This window comes from Agelaius tricolor, unplaced genomic scaffold (assembly GCF_023055355.1).
Source record: "Agelaius tricolor isolate 1412-34295 unplaced genomic scaffold, bAgeTri1.0.p SCAF_105, whole genome shotgun sequence".
NCBI classification, from domain to species: domain Eukaryota; kingdom Metazoa; phylum Chordata; class Aves; order Passeriformes; family Icteridae; genus Agelaius; species Agelaius tricolor.
The window spans coordinates 227,097-251,021 of NW_027269365.1; the positions used below are offsets into that span (position 1 = coordinate 227,097).

The window sequence follows — 23,925 nt, forward strand, 5'->3', positions numbered from 1 at the left end:
GAGGACGGAATTCTCCTGTTGGAGACAGATTTCTATGAGTTTTTTCGATGGGCAAAGCTCTTTGGGTTTTTTACGAATGTGCTATATGCCCTCGACATGTTCGTCTGGGAGTGTATGGACTCAATTTTCCAATTCTTTTTGGGCTGTGGGTTCGGATGCCCCTCAATTTATCCAACCTTTTTGTTGCTCTTTCTAGTCTTGAAACGGAGAGCAGCTGTTTTTCCCTGGATTGCTAACTGCAAGGGCAAAGCCCCGTTCCCCCCAGTTCCGGGGGAAGACCCTTTGGAGGGGGACGCTCTGCTGCTTTCCAGCCCCCCTGAACCACAGTGGGGGGGCGAAGTTTCGCCTGCAGCCGAAGTTTTTTTTACTGCGTCTTCGGAGCATGCTCAGATGAAGCCGTTTGTTCCCCCCTCCCGTTGCTCTCAGGGGGGATGGGAGTGGGCGGCGCCGCCCCGGCCAGCGCCATGGGCACCGCCCCGGCCAGCGCCGCGAGCACCGCCCCAACCCGCCCCGCGGGTGCGGGCGGTTCCCCGCGCGGCCCCGCCCGCGGCCGTCCCTCCGGCAGAGCCTGTGGGCGCTCTGGCCGTGGTTCCGCCGGCTTTCCTGCCTGCATCTGAGATCTCAGAGACACTGCTTCCCGCGGCTGTGCCGATGTTGCTGGGCAACAGCGATCCACCGCTCCCCCCGGCCGTCCTGCCGCCTTCTGCGACTGCGCTTCCGTGGCCGATGTCAGAGCCCAGCGCAGAAGATGCTGCCGACCCCGTGCCGCCCCCACCGCCCCCGCCGCCTCCCCAGGCGGCCCCGCCGCCCGCCCCTGCAGTTCTGCCGCCTGCGGGGACTTCGTCCTCCGTGTCTGCGTCAGAGGCTGCCCTGGAGCCGGCGGCAGCTGCAGCGGCGCCTCCTGCATCCAGCGTGACTTCCTCCCCGAGTTTTTCGGGTTGTCCCGGGGCTGCCCCTACGGGGGGAGCTGGGACAGGGGAAGAGGGCATCAGCCTGTCCTTCCGTAGAGGAGGCATGGCCTGACAGCTGGCTGTGGGCGCAGCGCGGCTGCCTGTTTTCAAGATCAGCATCTTTGGCGGGTTGGGGGGTGTTTGGTCCGGGGTTTTCCCCTGGGGGATGCGGATCTCTCTGCCGCCCCTCGCGCACCCCAGCGGCGAGGGGGAGGTGGGTCCCGAAAGTTCTGCCCCTGGTCCCCAGCCCAGAGGGGGTGGAGGTGGTGCCGTGAGGCAGATGGGAGGAACACCTGGTGCATTTGCATCGCAGAGGCAGAGGGCACAGCAGGAAGCGAGCATCGCTTGTCTGCTGTGGGGAAAGGACATCCCCAGACCCGAGACGAAGTTTCTCGGGACAGCTTCTGTCTTCCCATTGCCGGCATGCCTCGGTGATTTTGGGGAAAGGAAGCGTTTGGTCACCCCTTCTGCCATTGTACTGGCAGCAGGGTGCGGGTCTGTGCCAATGCAGAGCCTGCCTCGGGGGCTGGGCCTGGGCTGTCTGCCTTGGTTGCTTGGGCCAGGGCCACCTCCCGGCCTCCTGTTGGGTTTGGGGGCTTTGCTTCCCCCTTCTGGTCCTGGGCCACCTTTCTGTGGGCCAGGTCTGGGGTTCCTGATCCTTCCACATGGGCCAGGGCCCCCAAGGGCCTCTCTCTGGCTCCTCTGCTGCTGCTGCTCTTTCCGACAAGACAAAAAAAAAAAAAAAAAAAAAAAAAAAAAAAAAAAAAAAAAATTGAATAAAAAAGGGTGAAAGAGCGCAGCAGCTCAGAGGCATTGAGGAGCCAGGGATTGGCTTCAGCCCAAGTTGTTCAATAAAGGGCTGTGGCAAGACATTTCAGAAATTTTCTCAAAATTCTTTGAAGACTGTCAATGGACTTTTGATAACTATTGATGGACTTTTTCTGTAGCAAGCCTGTTTCAGGACCAAAAGAAACTTTCAGATATGGCAAAGAGGAACATCTTCAAGCCATGGACTTTTCCTGAAACTCAGCTGCTTGGACTTGAATTTTCTTTGCATTGTTTTTGCATTTTCTTATATTATAGAATTGTTTTAGTAATATGATAGAATTTTATGTTCTACAGGTGAAGAAATTCCCAGTGCATTCCACAGGAGCACTTGAGTGGAGTTTGATTGGCAACAGATAACCTGTCAAGTGTTTGTCTTTTTCTTCGGCGTGAGTACAGCAGAGAAAATTACAAACACTTTTTCCTTTTAATTTAACTAAATAAAAAAAGGTGACATGTCGCAGACATCTTTCATGAAAAATCCTTTCTTAGGATTTTTCCTTGTGAGAAGCTGCAGTTTCAGTAACCAAAGTAAACAATGGTTATCTGCTGCTGTGGAATGCAACAGGTAGACCCATGATTGGTCTCCTGTGGGTGTTTGGATTTCTTGACCACTCATGGCAGAGCTGGCTCTTGCTCTGTCTGAGACACAGATCTTTGTTATTCATTCTTTTCTATTCTTAGCTTAGCTAGCTTCTGAAGAAACCTTTTCCTTTCTATTGCTTTTTAGTATAGTCTAATGTAACATATATCATAAAATAATAAATCAAGCCTTCTGATCATGGAGTCAACATTCTCGTCTCTTCTTCATCCTGAAAACCCTTGTGACCACAGTCACAAACTTTCTTCCATGGGAGGGACCCCACAGAGTAGCAGGGGAAGGACTCCTCTCCCTGAGCAGTGGAAGAAGATCTCAGGTGATGAACTAACCAAAACCCCCACACCCCTCTCCCTGTGTTGTCGGTGGGAAGGAGGGAGGGGCTGGGGGAAGAAAAGGTTTTTTTGAGGACTTATTATCTCATTATCCTCTTCTGACTTTGTTAGTAATAAATTCACTTTGTACCTCTAAGCCGAGCCAGTTTTGCCCTTGGAGTGTTTTCTTCCAGTCCTTAACTCATGAAGCCTTCATTAAACTTTTCTCTCCTCTGCCCAGCTGTGGCAGGGGAGAGTGAGTGAGCAGCTTTGGTAGGTGCCTGACTTTGGCCACTGTCAAACCATGACATCTCCAGTTTAGAATCATCATGTCAGTATTTAAGCTGTCTTGACATTGCAGCTCATTTCAGTGTCAACCTGAAAATGTATTGTGCTCCTCTATTGTTTGTAGTAAGGATTATTAGAACTACAGAACAGAACTGAACTTGAGATGCATTTCAATAGGACACTTAAAGCTTTTCCAGGGCACCTCTCTGACTACTGTGAAGCTTTACCAAAACTAAGATCTTTCACTTGCTGCTTCCCTTGTATATGTGGAACAGTTTTGATGTGGTCATTTTTCCGTCAATTGACTGTCATCTTTTTACCTGATGCTTATAAAGTGCTACCTTATAAAACTATTTAAATTGTCAGATTAAATAATTATTTTCATAAATAGCTGTGAAACAGTAGTAATTCTTCTTTTCCTAAAGAAAGATAGAATTTTGGTTTTGTTTTACTTTTATTCAAACATATTGACTTGGGCTAGACTAGATTATGTCATGATGATGATCTGCTCAGCCTAGTGGTGGAACTGAGAGATGAAGTAGAAAAGCTAATAAGTATTAGGGACTCTGGGGAGATTGACTGGTGGAGCTGCACTCTACCATGCCTCAGACAAATGGACCTACCATCCATTTCACAAGAAGCAATGCATCCCCTACATTCTCATGACCAAACGGAAGGAGGACACCTTAGAGAGGAAGGGAAGTGGAAACAGGTTTCTGCTCGGGGTGGCAAGCAAATCCACTCCCAATCTACCTCACCTTCCCAGGTGCCCTTATACAATAGGTATGACACCCTGGAATCTGAGGACCAGGAATATGAGGAAATGGATGAAGGTTCATCGGGGTTGGAAGGGTTACATAGGGCAGGGTAGGAAGGGAGGGCCTGATATGCCAACCAGACCCAACCCATAGGGAAGTATGCTGCCTCCCTGGGGCCTGGGTAAGGAATGTGTTGTGGTTTGGCGCTGGGCCAATGCCAGGCACCCATGAGAATCACTCGCTCATCTTCCCCTGCCACAGCTGGGCAGAGGAGGGGAAAAAAAACGAACACTTCATGAGTGAGATAAGGACCAGGATAAATATTTCAAGGGCAAAGCAGGCTCAACTTACATTGCAAAGTGAATTTTATTACTAACAGAAACAGAGGAGGATAATGAGAAGTAAAATAAGCCCTTAAAACACCTTTTCCCCCCCAGCCCCTCCTTCCTTCCCATCGACACCACAGGGAGACAGGACGTGGGGGTTTGGTCAGTGCATCACCAAGATTTTCTTCTACTGCTCTGGGAGAGGAGTCCTTCCCCTGTGATGCCGTGGTGTCCCTCCCATGGGAGACAGTTCTCTATGAATTTCTCTGGTGTGGGTCCACTCTCACGAGCAGTAGCCATACTGCAGCTGCTGCAACGTTAACTCCCCCCATGGGCAGACAGTTCTCCCAAAACTGCCACGACATGGGTCTCTCTTTCCACGGGGTGCAGTCCTCCAAAGAAAGGCTGCTCCAGCCTGGAAGCACTGGCCCCCTCTCTCCACCAGGTCTCCCACTAGGTCACAGCATCCTCCAGGCATCCACTGGCTCCAGCATGGGCACCTCCCCCATGAGCTGTGAGTGGATCTCTGCATTCCCTGTGGACTTCCATGGGCTGCAGGGGGACAGCCTGCTTCACCATGGTCATCACCACAGCTTGCAGAGGGATCTCAGCTCCAGCACCTGGAGCACCTCCTCCCCCTCCTTCTCCACTGATCTTGGTGTTGACATGTTGTTTTCCCTCATGTTCTCACCTCCTCCTCTTCTCTGGCTAGAAAAAACTGTGCCCACTTTGTTTGGTTTTCTTCTTAAATATGTCATCACAGAGGTGTTACCAACCTCTCTCATTGGCCCAGTTTTGGCCAGCAGCATGTCCATCTTTGGAGACATCAGGGATTGGCTCTACCAGTCATGGTGGGAAGCTTCTAGCAGCTTCCCACAGTAGCCATCATTGTGGCCCCCCTACTGTACAAAACCAGGCCGTGCCAAAACAATATAGGATGTCACCAAGAAACTTCTCAGCCTGGTAAGGCCCCCTGACTATTACCTGCTACTGGTTTTCCAGTTGAGTACCTACGAAGTCTCAACAAGAAGGCTGTAGAGAATCAAGAGGGACCTCAGGACCTTTTGACAACTGGTCAAGGGATCTGGAGCACAAATTGTGTTCTCTTCTGTCCTGCCAGTTGCAGGGAATGATGGGGCAAGAAACAGGAAGACCTTGCAAATGAATACCTGGCTTCAGGACTGGTGTTACCAGCAGAATTTTGGGGATTTTGGTCATGGGTCAGTTTATACAGGACCAAGCCTGCTAGCAACAAACAGGGTCCACCTATCTCAAAGGGGAAAAAGGATCTTAGCTCAGGAGTTAGAAGGGCTCCTTAAGAAAGTTTAAACTAGATTTTAATGGGATGGGGACAGGGCCAGGCTCAACAGAGATAAGGTGTGCGAAGGGGAGAACTTTAGCAACCACTCAAGTAGCAAAAGGAAGTTTAAGAGGGAATACCCCATTCAAGTACAAGCAACCAAAGACGTAACCAAAAGATAGGAGTATGGGACATCCCTTTGCACCCCCACTAGGATATTAACACACTCAAATACCTCTATAAAGTACCTGTATACCAATGCACACAGGATGGGGAAAAAGCAGGAGGAACTAGAGATCTATGTGCAGTCACAGGGCTTTGATCTCATTGCGATTACAGAGACATGATGGGATAGCTCACGACTTGTGGTGTTTGTGAGGGTCCCCAGGAGGAGGTGAGAGATTAGAATCTGACTCCTTGTTCTCAGAAGGCTGATTTATTATTTTATGATATTATATTATATTAAAAGAATGCTATACTAAAACTATACTAAAGAAATAGAGAAAGGATACATCATAAGGCTTAACAAGAATGAATAATAAAAACCCGTGACTGACTCAGAGTCCAACACAGTTGGCCGTGATTGGCTATTAAGAAAAAACAATTCACATGGAACCAATCAAACATTCACCTCTTGGTAAACAATGTCCAAGCCACATTCCAAAGCAGCAAACACAGGAGCAGCAATCAGATAATTATTATTTTCATTCCTCCCTGAGGCTTCTCAGCTTCCCAGGAGAAAATCCTGGGCAAAAAGGATTTTTCAGAAAATATCATGGTGACAATGACGGGAATGTTGTCATGAAGGGCTACACGCTGTTTAGGAGAGACAGATCAGGAAGGTGTGGTGGTGGAGTTGCCCTCTATGTGAGGCAACACTTGGAATGTTTTGAGCTCTGTCTTGGGGTGGATAACGAGTGGGGGGAGAGCTTATAGCTTAGGATAAAAGGGCAGACTAGCAAGGGTGACACTGTTGTGGGCGTGTGCTACAGGCTGCCTGAGCAGGAGGAAGAAGTGGATGAGGCCTTCTACAGGCAGCTTGAAGCAACCTCACAGTCACAGGTCCTGGTTCTTGTGGGGGACTTGAACTACCCTGACATCTGCTGGAGAAGCAACACAGTGAAGCACAAAGAGTCCAGGAGGTTCCTGGAAAGCATTGATGACAACTTCCTGTCACAGGTAGTAGAGAATCCCACAAGGAAAGGCATGCTGCTTGACCTTAAACTAACAAACAGGGAAGGCCTTTTTGGAGATGTGAAGGTTGGGGGAAGCCTTGGCTCTAGTGACCATGAGATTGTGGAGTTGAGTATCAGGAGAAGAGGAAGCAAAGTAGTAAGTAACATTACAACCAAGGACTTCAGGAGAGCTAACTTTAGCCTCTTCTGGAATCTTCTTGGAAGAATCCCATAGGAACAGGCCCTGCAGGGAAGAGAGGTCCAAGAGAATTGGTTGATATTCAAGAATCACTTCCTCCAGGCTCAAGAACAGTGCATCCCAATGAGCAAGGAATTGGGCAAAGGGGGCAAGAGACCTTCATGGATGAATAAAGAACTCAGGCATAAGCAGGAAGTACACAGGAGGTGGAAACAGGGTCAGACCATTTGGAATTAATATGTAAAGGTTGTCAGAGAAGGTACAAATGAGACAAGGAAGGCCAAGGACCATCTGGAATTAAATCTTACCATGGATGTCATGGACAACAAGAAGGGCTTTTTTAATAACAAAAGGAAAACAAAGGATAATGTGGGGCCATTCCTAAATGGAGGGGGACCCTAGTGACAGAGAATGCAGAGAAGACAGAGTTACTGAATGTCTTCTTTACATTGGTCTTCACTGACAAGATCAACCCTCGGGGATCTCTGATACAGAAGACCAGAGTTAAGGAATTCTGGAAAGACAACTTTCCCTTAGTCAAGGAGGATTGGGTTAGAGAACACCTAGGCAAACTTGAAATTCACAAGTCCATGGGCCCTGATGGGATGTGCCCATAAGTACTAAGAGAGCTGTCAGACATCATTGCTAGGCCACTCTCAATCATCTTTGAAAGGCTGTGGAGATCAGGAAAGGTGCCTGAAGACTGGAAGAAAGCAAATGTCACTCCAGTCTTCAAAAAGGTCAAGAAGGAGGACCCGGGGAACTACCAGCCAGTCAGCCTCACCTCAATGTCCAGAAAGCTGATGGAGCATCTCATTCAGAGGCCATCTCTATTCACATATCCACATGGACAACAAGAAGGTGATCAGGAGTAGTCAGCATGGATTCACTAACAGTAAATCATACTTCAACAGCCTGATTGCTTTCTATGATGAAACAATTTCTTGGATGGATGATGGGAGAGCAGTGGATATTGTCTACCTGGACTTCAGCAAAGCTTTCAACACTGTCTCTCATAACATACTCATAAGCAGACTCAGGAAGTGTGGACTGGATGAGTGGACAGTAAGGTGTATTGAGAAGTCTGAACAACAGATCCCAGAGCACCATGATCAGTGGCACGGGGTGTAGTTGGAAGGCTGTCAATGGTGGTATCCCCCAAGGTTCTATACTGGTTCTATATTGTTTAACTTATCCGCCAATGACTTGGACAAAGGGTCAGATGCCTCCTCAGCAAGTTTGCTGATGACACAAAGCTGGGAGGAGTGGCCGATACTCCAGAGCGCTGTGCTGACCTTCAGAAGGACCTTGACAGGTTGGAGAGATGGGCAGAGAGGAACCATCTGAAATTCAACAAAGGCAAGTGCAGGGTTGTGCACCTGGAGAAGAATAACTTCATGCACTAGTACTATAGTGGCAGCAGGCCCCTAAACGGGGAATAATGAGCATTGACTCCATGATTGCAGAAGGCTGATCCATTGCTTTATTGTACTACACTATATTATATTATACTATTAGGAAAAACCCATTGCCCTTGCCAGACAGTCCCATACAGCTTTGACCTAATTGGTCAATCAATCAAAACACCATCACCAGAGTCCAATTAAGAAACCACCCTTTGGTAAACAATCTCCATAACACATTCCACATGTGCACAACGACAGGTGCAGCAAATGGAGATAAGAATTGTTTGCTCTGAGCTTCCTCACAGCTTCCCAGGAAAATCCTGGGAGAGAATTATGTCTCTCTCTGTTCAGAGGATATGTGATTACCACACAGTACAGGCTGAGGGTGACCTGCTGGAAAGCAGAGCTGCAGAGAAGGACCTGGGGGTCCTGGTGGACAACAAGCTGTCCATGAGCCAGGAATTTGCCCTTGTGGCCAAGAAGGCCAATGGTATCCTGGGGTGCATTAGGAAGAGCATTGTCAGCAGGTTGAAGGAGGTGATCCTGCCCCTCAGCCCTGGTGAGGCACATCTGGAGTGCTGAGTCCAGTTCTGGGCTCCTCAGTGCAACAGAGAGATGGAGTTCCTGGAGCAGGTCCAGTAGAGGGTGAGAAAGATGATGAGGGGACTGAAGCATCTCTCTTAAGAGGATGGACTGAGATAATTGGGCCTGTTCAGCATTGAGAAAACTGAGAGGTAATCTTATCAATGTCTATCATTATCTGAAGGGAGGGTGTCAGAGGATGCAGCCAGGCACTTCTCTGTAGTAAACCCCATAGATTTAGGAGCTATTACTTCTCAGTGGTGGCAACCAATAGGACAAGAGTCAACGGGCAAAAACTGATTCACCTGAATATGAGGAAGAACTTCTTTCCTGTGTGGGTGACTGAGGACTGGAAGAGAAACCAGAGAAGGTGTGGAGTCTCAATCACTGGAGATATTCAAGAACCATCTGGACACACTCCTGTGCCATATGCTCTGGGATGACCCTGCTTGAGCAGGGAGGTTGGATGAGATGAAACCACTGAGGTCCTTTCCAACCTTACCCATTCTGTGATTCTGTGACTTGGATTACTAGTTAAATCTGTATGTTTTAGTTTGGCATTCTTGTTTTTCTAACCAGAGAAAAAGGGGTATGTGTACATGGTTTATACAGCTGTTGCAGTTAGTGTTTATACTCCAGTGGCTAGCATCATGCAACTACTTATACTGGTAAACAAGCAGTTACTCACATTCTTAAAATTTATTATGGTACTGTAAATTAATTTTTTTTTCTCTCTCCTGTGCTCTCTTGGGGAAAAAATAATTTTCAAAGTTATTTAATAACAAACTTAAGTGACGTTTCATTTATGACTGCATATTAAGGGGTTTATTGGTGACACGTTGGTGTTCCTGTGTCTGAGACTTAACATAAGACAGACCACTCATGTTTCCTCAGACAAACAGCCTTGTTTATTGAATCCAACACCCTTTTATAGACAATTCAAAACTCCCGGTGCTACACAGACATTGGCCTGTCTCTGTGTGCCCTCAGACTCTGAACCAATCAAATGCCTGCATGTCAGGAGAGCTGCCACTGGCCAAAGACTCTGTCAGTCAGCCCAGAGGCTAGTCCACCAAGCTGGGCTAGACCTCTTATTTATAACCAAATTAATGTTAACTACAGATCAGCTTGCAATGCAACATATTGGTACATACATATTTTGCCTAATATGTGTATTTGAACTGTTAGTGAATGGAACTTAGTGTTGCTGGTTAAAATGTTCTTCAGAGCTGTAAAACTGATAGATGTTGTCTTGAACCTATTTTATCCATCAACATACAGAAGAAGAAAAGCATTTTTCCTGCCTTTTCACTTTCTAATTGATTTATCAATTTCACATTACCTAATCGAAGCACAGACAGATGACTCTTCAACTAATTAAAGTTGAAAAGAAGGGTATTTATTACAGCGCTGGATGCATGTGGAATTGTTTCCAAAGACATGCACAAGGAGTTGCAAACTCTTGCTCTCTATTTATACAGAAAACGTTTTACATATTCACATGGTTTCTAAGGACGCATAATACATAATCATTACCTGCCTGCTTCATATTATAATTAGCTGAATACCCTGAATACCTAATACGGCTGCACAATTTTACTCCCTTAATTGGGTCGGTGGGATTTTGAAATAAAGGAGTGGTCATATGGGAGGAAGAAAGCCATCTTCCTCATGGTGAGCTCTTTACCTATGGCTAGTTGGCAGGACTTTTTGACCTGCTGGTCACAGTCCAAGCCTCTCCTAACTGTTTGATTATTCTTGAAGTAAGGTATTTCTATAGTTTCTGCTCCCTCACAATTGTTGCATCTATCCCTGTCACTCCTAGTTTCTCTTTCTTAATATATTTGTTATTCTTTAACTAAGGTACCTGATTCTTGTTAGCTATATTACTAACTTAACTTGTTAACTAATTTTAAAATCTTAACTAAAATATGTAATCTTCTACTATCCCAATTATATTCCCAGCTGGCCCCTCGACTCATCTTCAGTTTTCAATTATCCTAATTACATTTCTAGCTGACCCCTTGACTCATAATTGTCTATCTGCACTATTCTGAATAAATTGACTTGAAGCAGTAAAATGGACGGTTATCAGAGAGCAATTTAGCACAGTAGTATACTTTGTTTTGGGGAGAAAATGAAGGACCTGGCCATGTTAGTTATCTTCCTTAAAAGATTAGGTATTAAACATGTTATTAATACTACAGCTCTGGTCAATTAAGGTTAATAGAGGTTATAGATAACTTAAGACATAACAGAGCTTCGTAATTAAAATCCTAAATAGTTTTTCTAACAACTAGGTATCTTTTAAATTTGTATATTCTTTGAGAACATTCCTCACTCCTTAAAATTTTCCTTGGTTCTGATAACAGGTAGATTTTTCAAGTTTTTATTGTTAGTTGTTTATGGTATGGTATATGAATTAAGTAAAAATACCAACTGCATTTTATTCTATCCTAGGTAATTTGCAAGTCAGATGCTCCTACAGGGGATGTTCTGCTTGATGAAGCTCTGAAACACATTAAAGAGACCCAACCTCCTGAAACAGTACAAAATTGGATTGAACTGCTTAGTGGTAAGCCTTGAACATCATGTATTTGCTTTTTCCCTCCCAAATAAAGCTAATTATCTGGTATTGCTAGAAATTATACTGTTAGATTTTTGTGGAGATAGCATGCAAAAAAGTTCATCACCCTGTCCTCTAGAGTAGTTTTTTGCTAATTTTAGCCTTTAATCAAATATAAATTACTTGCTTTTGACTTAACTTGGTACAGAAATGATCTAGATGGAAGTGTCAGAGGACATCTCTACTCTGTGGAAGAGGTGTCTTCTGCTGACTCTGAAGTAAATCAGCACTGCACCCTGAAGATATAATGGCCTTTCTCTATAATTGGAAATGAGGGAGAGTGGAAGTTTGGAGTGAAGCGCAGAATAGAACTCTCCAACTAGTTAAAATTAGAAAGTGGTATGTTTATTGACAGCACTGGGCACACGGGGAGTAGCCTCCCAAAGATGTGTCCAAAATCACAAGGCTCCGGCTCCCTTATTTATCAAAAAAAGTCTTATATATTCATATAATTTCCTGGAATGCCTATACATATTACCTAACCCTGCCTACCCCTGCTTCATATTAAAATGCATTATAATGAGTCCAAAGTTCCTTCACATCTGCACAGTCTGTTGATTAATTTAAGTTGGTGGGCTTAAAATGGGTTGGTGGTCCCTTTGAGGTAATAAACATCTTCCTCAAGGTGACCATTTCACCTTTGTGTGTTGGCAGGCTTTCTGACCCCTGGGCGATAGTCCAAGCCCCCCAACCTGGTCCTAGCTGGTTTTGGGGCACAGGTGCAGTCACAGTCCTCTTCTTTTTCACAATTAAGTCTGCATTCTCATCCTGCTTCTTCAAACACAGTAAGAACAAGCCAGTGATATATTACCCTAGCCTTAACCACTCCATCTGCTAATAATTAACTATTCCCCATTACTTTTACTCTTCTTGTTATACTCTTAATCATTATAAATTGTTTCTATCCCCTTAACTAAATCTAGGTAAACTCTTAACTCTTTCAGTTTTTTTAAACCCTTGATTCAGGAGTATCATAGAATCATAGAATAGCCTGAGTTGGAAGTGACCTACAAGGATCATTGAGTCCAACTCCTAACCATGCACAGGACTGCCCCAAGAGTCACACCACATGCCTGAGAATATTGTGCAAACACTTCTTGAACTCTCTCAGGCTTGGGGCTATGACCACTTCCTTGGGAAGCCTGTTCCAGTGCCCAACTACCCTCTGGGTAAAGAGCCTTTTCCTAATATCCAATCTAAACCTCCTCTGACACTGCTCCAGCTGTTTCCTCAGGGCCTATCACTAGTCCTTCTTATAGTGTGATGTTTGTGCTCAAAACTGCACACAGGCCTTGAGGTGAGGCCGCACCAGTGCAGAGTAGAGCAGGAAAATCACCTCCCTCAAGCAGCTGGCAATGCTTTGGCTGATGCACCCCAGGATATGGTTGATCCTTGTGGCTCCAGGGCACACTGTTCTCATATTCAACTTGCCATCAACCAGGACCCACAGGTACCTTTCCTCAGAGCTGCTCTCCAGCCTCTTGTTCCCCAGTCTGTCCATATATCCAGAGTTGCCCCATTCCAGGTGCAGAATCTGACACTTGACCTTGTTAAACTTCATACAGCTGATGATTGCCCAGCCTTCTAATTTATCAAGGTCTCTCTGCAGGGCCTCTCTGCTTTTGAAGCAGTCAACAGCTCCTGCCAATTTAGTGTCATCAGCAAACTTACTCAATATAGCTTCAAGTCCTACATTTAAGTTGTTTATGAAGATGTTGAAGACAACTGGGCCTAAAATGGTGCCTTGCAGTGTTGCCTGGAAATAGAACAAAACCTTCCCAAACAACATTAAAATGATAATATAAAAGCAAACCTTTACTTGAAAGCCTTCAGGTACACAATACAGCAAAAAACCATGCCTGGAATTAGAATTGTACAATTTTATAAGAATGGGCAATTAGTATATCTAGCAAATATTGTGCAATTAGAAGAGCAGTTGGTTAGGTAATCTCCCCCCCCCAGGTTCTGCCCCATTGGATCCCTCCCTCCTGATCCTCTAACTCTACCTTTATTATGTCTATGATACATGGTGCAAAAAAAATGTCCTTGCTAAAATAACAAATAAGACTAAACAGAATTTCAAGAATGTATCAATAAGGGTTTGTTTGCAGTGGGAAAGAGAGCTGGAAAAGTACTAGAAGTTACAACCATGCATTAACAGTCTACAAAGCTACAAATACATGAAGAATACATAAGAGCTAAAAATCTTTTAGCATCATTCCCCCCTTTAGATACTTGACAAAAATTCCACATTGTTTAGTCTCTACCACTTAGATTTGATGTTAGACCATAAAGATGACCAGAAATCACAGCATCGAATCATACAGCCAGCTATTATGCAGACACCAACTACAAATATAGCCAGTATGAATAGTTGTTTTATCCAAGCCAAATTTGGTAACCATGAAGTAAGTGTATGAAAGATCTGTGAGAGTTACCTGATGTAAAATTTGTCTCCAGATTTTAGCCAAATATTTGTTAATCCTTCTTCTCTGATCTACATAAGCACAACACTAGTATTAATGACTGTACACATGCCCCCTTGTGAGGCTAGTAGGAAATTGAGAGCCATTCTGCTTTGCAAATTTTGGGACCAAACCTGAGTCATGGTTACCAACGGTGTAGATAACAGACACAAAAGAACAGTTTAAACCATATCATCATCTGTATCTGTCTCTGTTTTTCCAGTTATTTCAGGAGCAGAAACCTTTTTAACTCCAGAGTAGTGAATCCAGGGTCCCTTGCCAGCAACTTTGTCTGAAGTAAGGGTAGTCAGCAGGACTTGGAACGATCCTCTCCACTTAACTTGCAGGGGGTCACTGTCCCACCATTTAACATAGATCCAGTCTCCAGCCTGGAACAGATGAGCAGGTGTGTCCAGTCCTACAGGTCTGGATAACACATCAAATCTCTGGAGATTCTGCAAAGTGGAGCTTAAAGCCATTAAATACTTTTGTTAGTCCATTTTCCCTCTCATATGGATTTCTCTGGGGATATGCAGAATTCTATATGGCCTGCCATATAATATCTCATAAGGACTTAAGTTGCCCCTCTGCCTTGATGGTATGTGAAATCTCAGTAAGACTATAAGCAAAGCCTGAACCCATGTCCCAGATGTCTCTTGAGAAATTTTGCTAATCTGTGTTTTGAGGGTTCCATTCATATGTTCAACTTCACCACTCACCTGGGGTCTGTAGGGTGTAGGCAGATGCCAAGCAATTCCCAGAATTTGACTAACCTCCCCCATTACTGTTGCAACAAAGTGTGGCCCTCTATCTGATGACAACTCCAAAGGAACCCCAAACCTTGGAATTATATGATTGAGCAAGACTTCTACCACTTCTTTTGCTGTGTTAGTATGACAGGGTGAGCTTCAGGCCATCCACTGAAGGTGTCAACTAACATCAGTACATACCTGAATTCTTCATTATGTAGTAACTCAGAAAAATTCTCCTGCCAATATTCATCGAGAAGGTCTTCGGCCTTTGTCACCCCTAGCACTACACTTTTACTCGTATCAGGATTATTTTGATGGCAGATTTCATATTTGGTCACTATAGACTGCACAATTTCAGTCATTCCCCTTCCCATTACTAACTTTTTCAGATGCTTCAGAAGATTTTCTGTTTACCAATGGGTACCTTCAGGTTCCTGTGAGCTATCTACCAAAGAAGCAGGGGTGGGACTACAACCTGTCCCACTGGTGTAACAGCCCATTGACTTTCTTTAATTTCAGCCTTAATGGACCCAATTAACTGGTGATCTTTCTGGTCATACTTTGGGCTAAACCCTGACAGACTGATTTCTTTTTGTGGTAATATCTCCACAGAATTCACAGAATGACCAGGTTGGAAGAGACCTTAAAGATCATCGAGTCTAACCCATTCCCCAACATCTCAATTAAACCATGGCACTGAGTGCCACATCCAGTCTTTTATTAAACACATCCAGGGATGGTGACTCCACCACCTCCCTGGGCAGACCATTCCAGAACTTTATCACCCTTTGCGTGAAAAACTTTTTCCTAATATCTAACCTGTATTTCTCTTGACGCAGCTTGAGACTGTGACCTCTCGTTCTGTCAGTTGCTGCCTGGAGAAAGAGACCAACCCCCACCTGACTACAACGACCCTTCAGGAAGTTGTAGAGAGTGATAAGGTTGCCTCTGAGTCTCCTTTTCTCCAAGCTAAACAACCCCAGCTCCCTCAGCCGTTCCTCATAGGACTTGTGTTCCAATTCCCTCACCAGGCTCGTTGCCCTCCTCTGGATGTGCTCAAGTGTCCCAACGTCCTTCCCAAACCGAAGGGCCCAGAACTGGACACAGTACTCAAGGTGCGGCCTCACCAGTGCCGAGCACAGGGGAAGGATGACCTCCCTGGTCCTGCTGGCCACACTATTCCAGATATAGGCCAGGATGCCGTTGGCCTTCTTGGCTGCCAGATCACACTGCTGGCTCATGTTCAGCCAGCTGTCAGCCAGTACTCCCAGGTCCCTTTCTGCCTGGGCACTGTCCAACCACACTGCCCCGAGCCTATAATGTTGTAGGGGGTTATTGTGGCCAAAAAACAGGACTCGGCACTTGGATTTATTAAACTTCATCCTGTTAGACTCTGCCCATCTATCGAACCATTCCAGATTTCTCTGCAGAGCCATCCTACCTTCCAACAGATCGACACACACTCCCAGCTTAGTGTCGTCTGTAAATTTACTAATGAAAGACTCAATCCCCTCATCCATGTCATCAATAAAGATATTGAACAGAACTGGCCCCAGCACAGACCCCTGAGGGACACCACTGGTGCCTGGCTGCCAGCTGGATGCAGCACCATTCACCACCACTCTCTGGGCCCGGCCATCCAGCCAGTTCTTAACCCAGCAAAGAGTGCTCCTGTCCAAGCCGTGGGCTAATAAAGCCTCTTAATGGCGTTATTATAAAGCAGAGCAATAGGGCTCAGGAGCTCAGTCCCTGGGCAGGAACCGGGTGCCCGAAGCTAGCTCGCTCATGCCAAGGCCGCAGAGCTACCACCTAGCAAGCATGGTGATTATCAGCTCTATAGTGATTGCAAGCTCTCAGGATTTCAGCTCTGCTTGCTAGGTAGTGGTGCCCTGAGCTGGAGGCTGCAGCAGACGGAGAGAGAAGAGAAGGAGAAGGCGCAGGCTGTTCCACGAAGATGGCTTTATTTGGGGAGGTCCATGAAGGGTCTCTGCTCTTCTTCTTTCTCCTCTAACGGGGTACAGTATGCTTCTTTTATAGGGTTGGAAAGGATCCAAGCTTGACCAATGGGTAAGGGGTTAACATGACATTGCCTTATAGGGTTACAGAGATAGGTTAAGGGGTGGAGGACAGGAAAACAGGAATTTTCTTTTGCTGTTTCAGCATTCCTATTGTTCATATCCTCCATGGTGCTTTTCCTAAATCTATGGAGTTTACTACATTGGGCTGTTGGCTTTTCCAGGAGTATGCTGTGGGAGACAGTGTCAAAGGCCTTGCTGAAGTTCAGGTACATGTCTCAGTCTCTCTGCAGGCCTCTCAAAGTCCCTGGGCCTTACCCGGGTCGGCAGAGACTGGGGGGTGCAGCCCCAACACGGCCGACTGCGGGGAGACACTCTCTGTGCCCCGAGGGTGCTGAGGGCACTCAGGCTGGTTGCCTTCGCTGCAGCAGAGACGGCAGAGACATCGGTAGAAGAGAAGGGGTCGACTCCCAGCAGGGGATATTCCAAGGTTTTATTAAGGAGTCCCGAAGGAGCTCCTGCACCTCAGGGGGCCTCCTGCCGAGAGCCCCGGGGGATGTCCGGAGGTCACATTTAAAGGGAGGAGGAAACCAAAAGTAGATAACGTACTGACCAATAGGTATCTCTGGGGGATGGGTGCTGGGGGAATAGACATACAAAACAGCGTATGGGGCAGGACTTGGGGGGCTGACCCCTAGCCTCTGGCTAATCACTCGATAACTTGGACCGAAACTTCTGGATAGGGGGATGGGATGCCGAGTGACTGACAGAGAGCCAGGGTGGGTGTTTGGAGATCTCATCCCGGGAAAGGGATAACACAAGTAGAAGGAAGGGGGGGGGGGGGGGGGGGGGGTACAGTCTGGGATAAACCATTTGGGAAAAATATGGGAATACAAAACAAACTACTTCAAAGTATTACAAAATATAAGAACGCACTACAACAGGTACACAACATTAACAGCCTTTCCTGCATCTACCAGGTGGATCACTTGATCATAAAAGAAGCTCAGGTTGGTCAAACAAGACCTACCCCTCCTAAACCCATGCTGGCTGGGTCTAATGCCCTGGTCATCCTGTAAGTTCTGTGTGATGGCACTCAATATAAACTGTTCCATAACCTTACCTGGTACAGAGATCAGGCTAACCGGCCTATAATTGCCAGGATCCTCCTTCCCACTCTTTTTGTGAACGGGCATCACATTGGCCAGCTTTCAGTCATCTGGAACCTCAGCAGTGAGCCAGGACTGCTGGTAAATGATGGAGTATTGGAATTAAATACCAATATAACTGGATGGGTCGTGCCTGGGCTTGTCCAGCCCTTGCTGCTTGACCAAACGCGGCAACTGTGGTGTTTTCACCTCAGAGACACCTTTGGTTTGCTGGATGCCTCGGCTGGGAGCTTGGGACAAGTCCAGGCATGCAGGAGCTCAGGTTTACCTCTGGTGGAGAATTTTTTAGACGAGGTGAAGGAAAACGAGTCAGTTTCTGCTAGGGGGTGTCAATCCAGAGCTTTATTCCTGGCCCACAAGCCTCTGAATGCAGGAACAGCTCTAACAGAACTTTTCTGAACTGTGTGGTTGCTGTGTCTTTTAACCCTGGGGAGAGAGGGAGGGAAGGGGTAGGGATCCCACCAACCAGGTAAGGGGGGGGAAGTCTCAGGGGACAAATGACAGCTGGATGGCCCAATGTCCCCCAGGGCTTAAAGGCGTCTTTTGAACTCTGCCAATCACTTGACGCCCTTCTGGAATGCCAGGATTGACAGACAGCACTCAGCAGGGGGCAAGGGAGGGGGAGGGAGAGGTGGCTGGCAGACCTGGGGAAAGAACCGGGATAACTGAGACAAGCTATGACATCACACCACAACAATGGAGAGTGGCTTCACAAGCTCATCTGCCAGCTCTCTCATCACCCTGGGATGGATCCCATCTGGTCCCATGGATATATGAATATCCAAGCAGCTCAGCAGTTCTCTGACTGCCTCCTCTTGGATAATGGGGGGACCATTCTGCTTTCTGATATCATCGAGCAACCCAAGAAGACAGTTATCCTGAGGTCAAGTCTTCTCACTAAAAATTGAGGCAAAGAAGGCACTAAGCACCACTGCCTTCTCTTTATCTGCAGTAACTAAGTTCCCTTCTGCATCTAATAAAGAACAAAGGTTAGTCTTACCCTTCCTTTTACCATTAATATATTTATAAAACCATTTTTTGTTATCCTTTACAAAAGTCGCTATTTTAAGTTCCAACTGAGCTTTGACCTCCCTAATTTTTTTCTACAGACACTAGCAGCCCTCTTAAATACTACCTGAGAAACCTGACCCTCCTTCCAAAGATAATACTTTTTTTTTTTTATTCCTGAGTTCCTCCAAAATCTCCTTGCCCATCCAGGCTGGACATTTGGACATTTGTCCTGGTTTAGGGAAACTTTGTGAGAAAACTTCTAAAGGGGTACTTCTAGAAAGCAGATTTAAGCGGCCTCTCCTCCTACTAGTTCAGGAAAATGATTTCCTTGGAGAAAAGTGTGAAAAACTGTTTATTTAATAGGTAAAGGATTCACCAGCAGAAAAAATGAACAATATTAAACAATAAAACCTCTTGTTAATCTGAAGAGATGACAAACTCAGAAAGGATGACAAACTCAGAAAGTCTTTTTTGTGGGTTGCACCTTGGCCCACCCAGTCTATTATCAGTTCCACCAGTGCAGGAAATGCTGTGCCCTAGGCCAGGCCTGGTGGGCCACAAGTGTGAGCTGCTGGTGCTCTTCTGGGTTTTCAGTCTAGAGTAGGTTTAAACAGTTCTAAGAAAAAAGAAAAATTACAGTCTAGGGAGCCTTTTTGCCTCAGCTAGCTAAAAACTAGCTAAAAGCAAAGGAAAGCTCTCTCCTGCAGTCTGTCTGTGCTGCAGACAACACAGTTCGGGAGAAGGATGCGGGGGAGCAAGTGCAGTTTCTGATAATAAACTCAGTGCTTCTTCTCTCCCCGCATTACTCTTGGAACTAGTCTTAAAGGTGCAAAACTTAATATCCAGCATAAACAGAACAGACAGTTGTGGATATAAGCATCATAAAGTCACCCCAAGACATCCCACCCATTATCCCCAAATCATCAGCTTACTACCAAAAGTAATATATATTCTACCTCTACAAATACATACATTATATATACATATATTTATATATACTGTATACAGCTATATATAGACAATGGCAGTAACATTCAGAAAACAGTGATATTTACACATAGTGCTCACCTAACAATCAGATCTCCCTGAGGTACACATTTTGTTGTTCTATCTTTCTGCATTATCTACTATGTGCAACCTGGTCCCTGAGCAAAGACAATCCCACAAATGAGTTTGTCTGTACTCGAGGCAGAATTCATCTGAAAGGTCTTCCCTAACAAATTTCTCACGTACCACTGGGACTTTGTCTGCTGTATGCAGGGCCTCAGATTGGGCAGGGCCTTCTCGGTTGGTGGTACCTCGGGTGTTAACCAGGTGGCCTTTGCTAGATGCTGCTCTCAATTTTTGAAAATCTCCCACCCAATGCTTTTAAGGTGGTTTTTAACAGTCTATTGTACCTCTCCACTTTGCTTCCAGCTGGTGCATGCTAGGAGATATGGTACACTTACTCAATGCCATGTTCTTTAGCTTAGGTGTTGATAAGGTTGTTCTTGAAATGAGTCTCATTGTCTGACTCAATCCTCTCAGGGGTACCATGCCTCCAAAGGACTTGCTTTTTAAGGCTTAGGATGGTGTTACAGACTGTAGTGGAAGGTACAGGGTAGGTTTCCAACTATCCTGTGGTGGCTTCCACCATTGTGAGCACATAGTGCTTACTTTGACATATCTGGGGCAGTGTGATGTAGTCAATCTGCCAGGCCTCTCTATACTTATATTTGGACCATTGCCTAATATACCATAGGGGTTTCACCCGCTTTGTTTGCTTGATGGCAGCACACGTTTGACAGTCATGGATAACTTGAGAAATACTGTCTATGGTTAAATCTACCCCTCAGTCTCATGCCCACTTATAGGTGGCATCTCTGCTCTGATGGCCTGAGGCATCATGGGCCCATCGAACTAGGAACAACTCCTTCTTATGTTGCCAATCTAAATCTATCTTTGACACCTCTATTTTTGGAGTCTGATCTACCTGCTTGTTATTTCAGTGCTCCTCATTGGCTATACTCTTGGGGGACATGGGCATCTGTATGGCAGACTTTCACAGGTAGTTTTTCTACCCTGGTAATGATATCTTTCCAATCTTTAGCAGCCCAAATTAGTTTTCTTTTATGCTGTCAATTAACTTTTTTCTACTTTTCCAGCCAGCCCCACAGAGCATTGGCTACTATCTACAAATCAGTATAAAGGTAAAGCTTTGGCCACTTCTCTCTTTCAGCAATGTCTTAGGCCAGTTGAACGGCTTTGAGTTCTGCAAGTTGACTTGATCTACCTTCTCCTTCAGTAGCTTGTGCAACCTGTCATGTGGGGCTCTATACAGATGCATTTCACTTTTGTTTCCTCTCTACAATGTGACAGGAACCATCAGTAAAGAGTTTCATGTGTTTCTTCTGCTGGCAGTTAGTTGTATGGTGGAGCTTCTTTAGCATGTGTTACTTCTTGTTCCTCTTTGTCTATGAGACCAAAGTATTTACTTTCAGGCCAATTTGTAATTACTTCCAAAATCCCAGGGCAATTCAGTTTTCCAATATGGGCACATTGTATGATGAGAGCAATTCACTTGCTCCATGTAGCATTGGTGACCTGGTGGGTAGAGGGAACCTTTCCTTTGAACAGCCACCCCAGCACTGGTAGTCGTGGTGCCAGGAGGAGTTGTGCTTTAGTGCTTATTACCTCTGAGGAGGCTTGGACTCCTTCATAGGCTGCTAAAATTTCCTTCTCTGTTTGAGTGTAGTTGGCTTCAGACCCTCTGTAGCTTTGACTCCAAAATCTTAATGGTCGGCCTCAAGTCTCACTAGGCACCTTCTGTCAAAGGCTCCAGGACAGACCATGGCTCCTAGCTGTAGTGTAGAGCACATTCTTCATATCTGGTTCTGTTTTGACTGGGCTAAGGGCTACTGCATGAGCAATCTCTTGCTTAATCTGAGCAAAGGCTTGTTGTTGTTCAGGGCTCCACTGGAAAGTGTTCTTCTTGAAAGTGACTCAGTAGAGAGGACTCACAATCTGGCTGTATTCAGGAATATACATTTTCTAAAAGCCTATGGCACCTAGGAAAGCTTGTGTTTCCTTCTTGTTGGTTGGTGGAGCCATTGTTGTGATCTTGTTGATGACGTCAGTGGGACTCTGACACCATCCATCTTTCTACTTCAGTCCCAGGAACTGGATCTCTTGAGCAGGTCCCTTAACTTTGCTCTTCTTGATGGTGAAATCGGCTTTCAGGAGAATCTGGACGATTTTCTCTCTTTTCTTAAACTCTTCTGCTGCCGTGTTCTCCCACACAATGATGTTATCTATGTACTGCAGATATTCTGGAGCCTCATCCTTTTCTAGCGCAGTCTGGATTAGTCCATGGCAGATGGTAGGACTGTGCTTCTACTCTTAGGGTAGTCAGTTTTAGGTGTACTGCACACCCCTCTATGTGAAGGCAAACAGGTCTGCATTCTGCTGCCAGAGGAATGGAGAAAAATGCATTGGTAATGTTAATAGTGGCGTACCATTTGGCTGCCTTGGACTCCAGCTCATACTGGAGCAGCTCTCAATGGTGTAGTCACTTCATTTAAGGCACGATAGTCCACAGTCAGTCTTCATTCTCCTTCAGATTTGTGCACAGGCTAAATGGGGCTATTGAAGGGTGAGTGGGTTTTGCTGACCACTCCTTGGCTCTCCAGCTCACAGATCATTTTGTGGATGGGGATCATGGCATCTTGTGTTGCTCTGTACTGTTGGCGGTGCACTGTCGAGGTGGCAATTGGTACTCTTTGCTCTTCCACTTTCAGGAGTGTCACAGACATGTTTTATGAAAAATCCTTTCCTTAGGATTTTTTCTCCTGAGAAGCTGAGAGGCCCCAGGAATAAAATGTAAACAATAATTATCTGCTGCTGTGGAATGCAACAGGTGGATCTTTGATTGGTCTCATGTGGTTGTTCTAATTAATGGCCAATCACAGTCCAGCTGGCTCAGACTCTGAGAGTCAGGAGCTTTTGTTATGATTCCATTCTCTTTCTATTCTGTTCAAGCCTTCTGATGAAATCCTTTCTTCTATTCTTTTAGTATAGTTTTAATATAATTTTAATATAATATATATCATAAAAAAATAAATCAAGCCTTCTGAAACATGGAGTCAGGTCCATGTCTCTTCCTTCTTCCTGGGGCCCCTGTGAACACCACCACACAGGAGTCCTACTGCAGATGGGTTCTCTGATAATCCCAGCAAGGTGTTCAATTGCTGGATGCCTTCTGTCTCTACAGCTGCTATCTCAAAAGCCCACCTAAGTCCTTTTGGGTCTTTGAAATATCTACTTTGGAGGAAGTCTATGTCCAAAATGCATGGGGCCTCTGGGCCAGTCACAATAGGGTGTTTTTTTCACTCTTTTTCAGTCAGGCTCACATTAGCTTCCACTAAAGTAAAATTCTGTGATCCCCCTGTCACACCAGCAATAGAAACAGATTCTGCCCCCACGTCTTGATAGGATTAGTGTGCACTGTGCACTAGTGTCAACCAAGGCCTCTTATTTTTGTGGATCTGATGTGCCAGGCCAATGAATCCACACAGTCCAAAAAACACAGTTTTCCCTCGCCACTACCTGGCTAGAGGCAGGTCCCCTCTAAGTCTGGTTATCCTTCTTTCCCTGGGCATATGTCTTGGAGGTTCCTTCAAGGGGATTGGACATGTTGCCATCATCATCATACCTGGCAGTTCAGCTATGGGCTGCTGGAGCTGCTTTCTTTTTGGTAGAACTTCCTCTCTGAGTGTTGCTGTCTTTCAATTCAAGCACCCGTTGTGCCAGAACAGCAGTAGATTTTCCATCCCATCTCTTCATGTTTTCTCCGCAATCATGCAGGAAAAACTACAGCTTAGCTCATGGGGTGTACCTTTTCTCCCTATCTGGGGGACGTCTGTGTTTGGTACTAGAACTTCTGATCTGTGCTGCTGAGATTTGGAGAAAGCCCTTTTTAATCTTCTCTCTAAGTTTCTTATGATTCTCTTCTATCTTATCTTCTAATTTCTGCAAACATGTTTCTACCACTGCAATTTTGGCATGTGTTGGGCTATGTACAGCATCTGTATATGCTTGGAGCTTCTTTGCCATATCAAGCATGGTCTCCTCCCTGTCATCCTGCTTCATGTGATCATGAAATTATAGAGTTCTCAATATTTGGTGAAA

The 23,925-nt window shown here is 45.5% G+C and overlaps 1 protein-coding gene across 2 annotated transcripts in view; it reads left to right on the forward strand.

The window, feature by feature from the left end:
- Window positions 1-23,925, forward strand: part of LOC139586161 (Golgi phosphoprotein 3-like) — a 141,780-nt gene that overhangs the window by 93,090 nt on the left and 24,765 nt on the right. For both annotated transcript variants that reach the window (XM_071419370.1, XM_071419369.1), the window contains one exon: window positions 11,182-11,296. In XM_071419370.1, coding sequence (XP_071275471.1) covers window positions 11,182-11,296 — 115 coding nt within the window. The remainder of the gene's footprint in view (window positions 1-11,181; window positions 11,297-23,925) is intronic.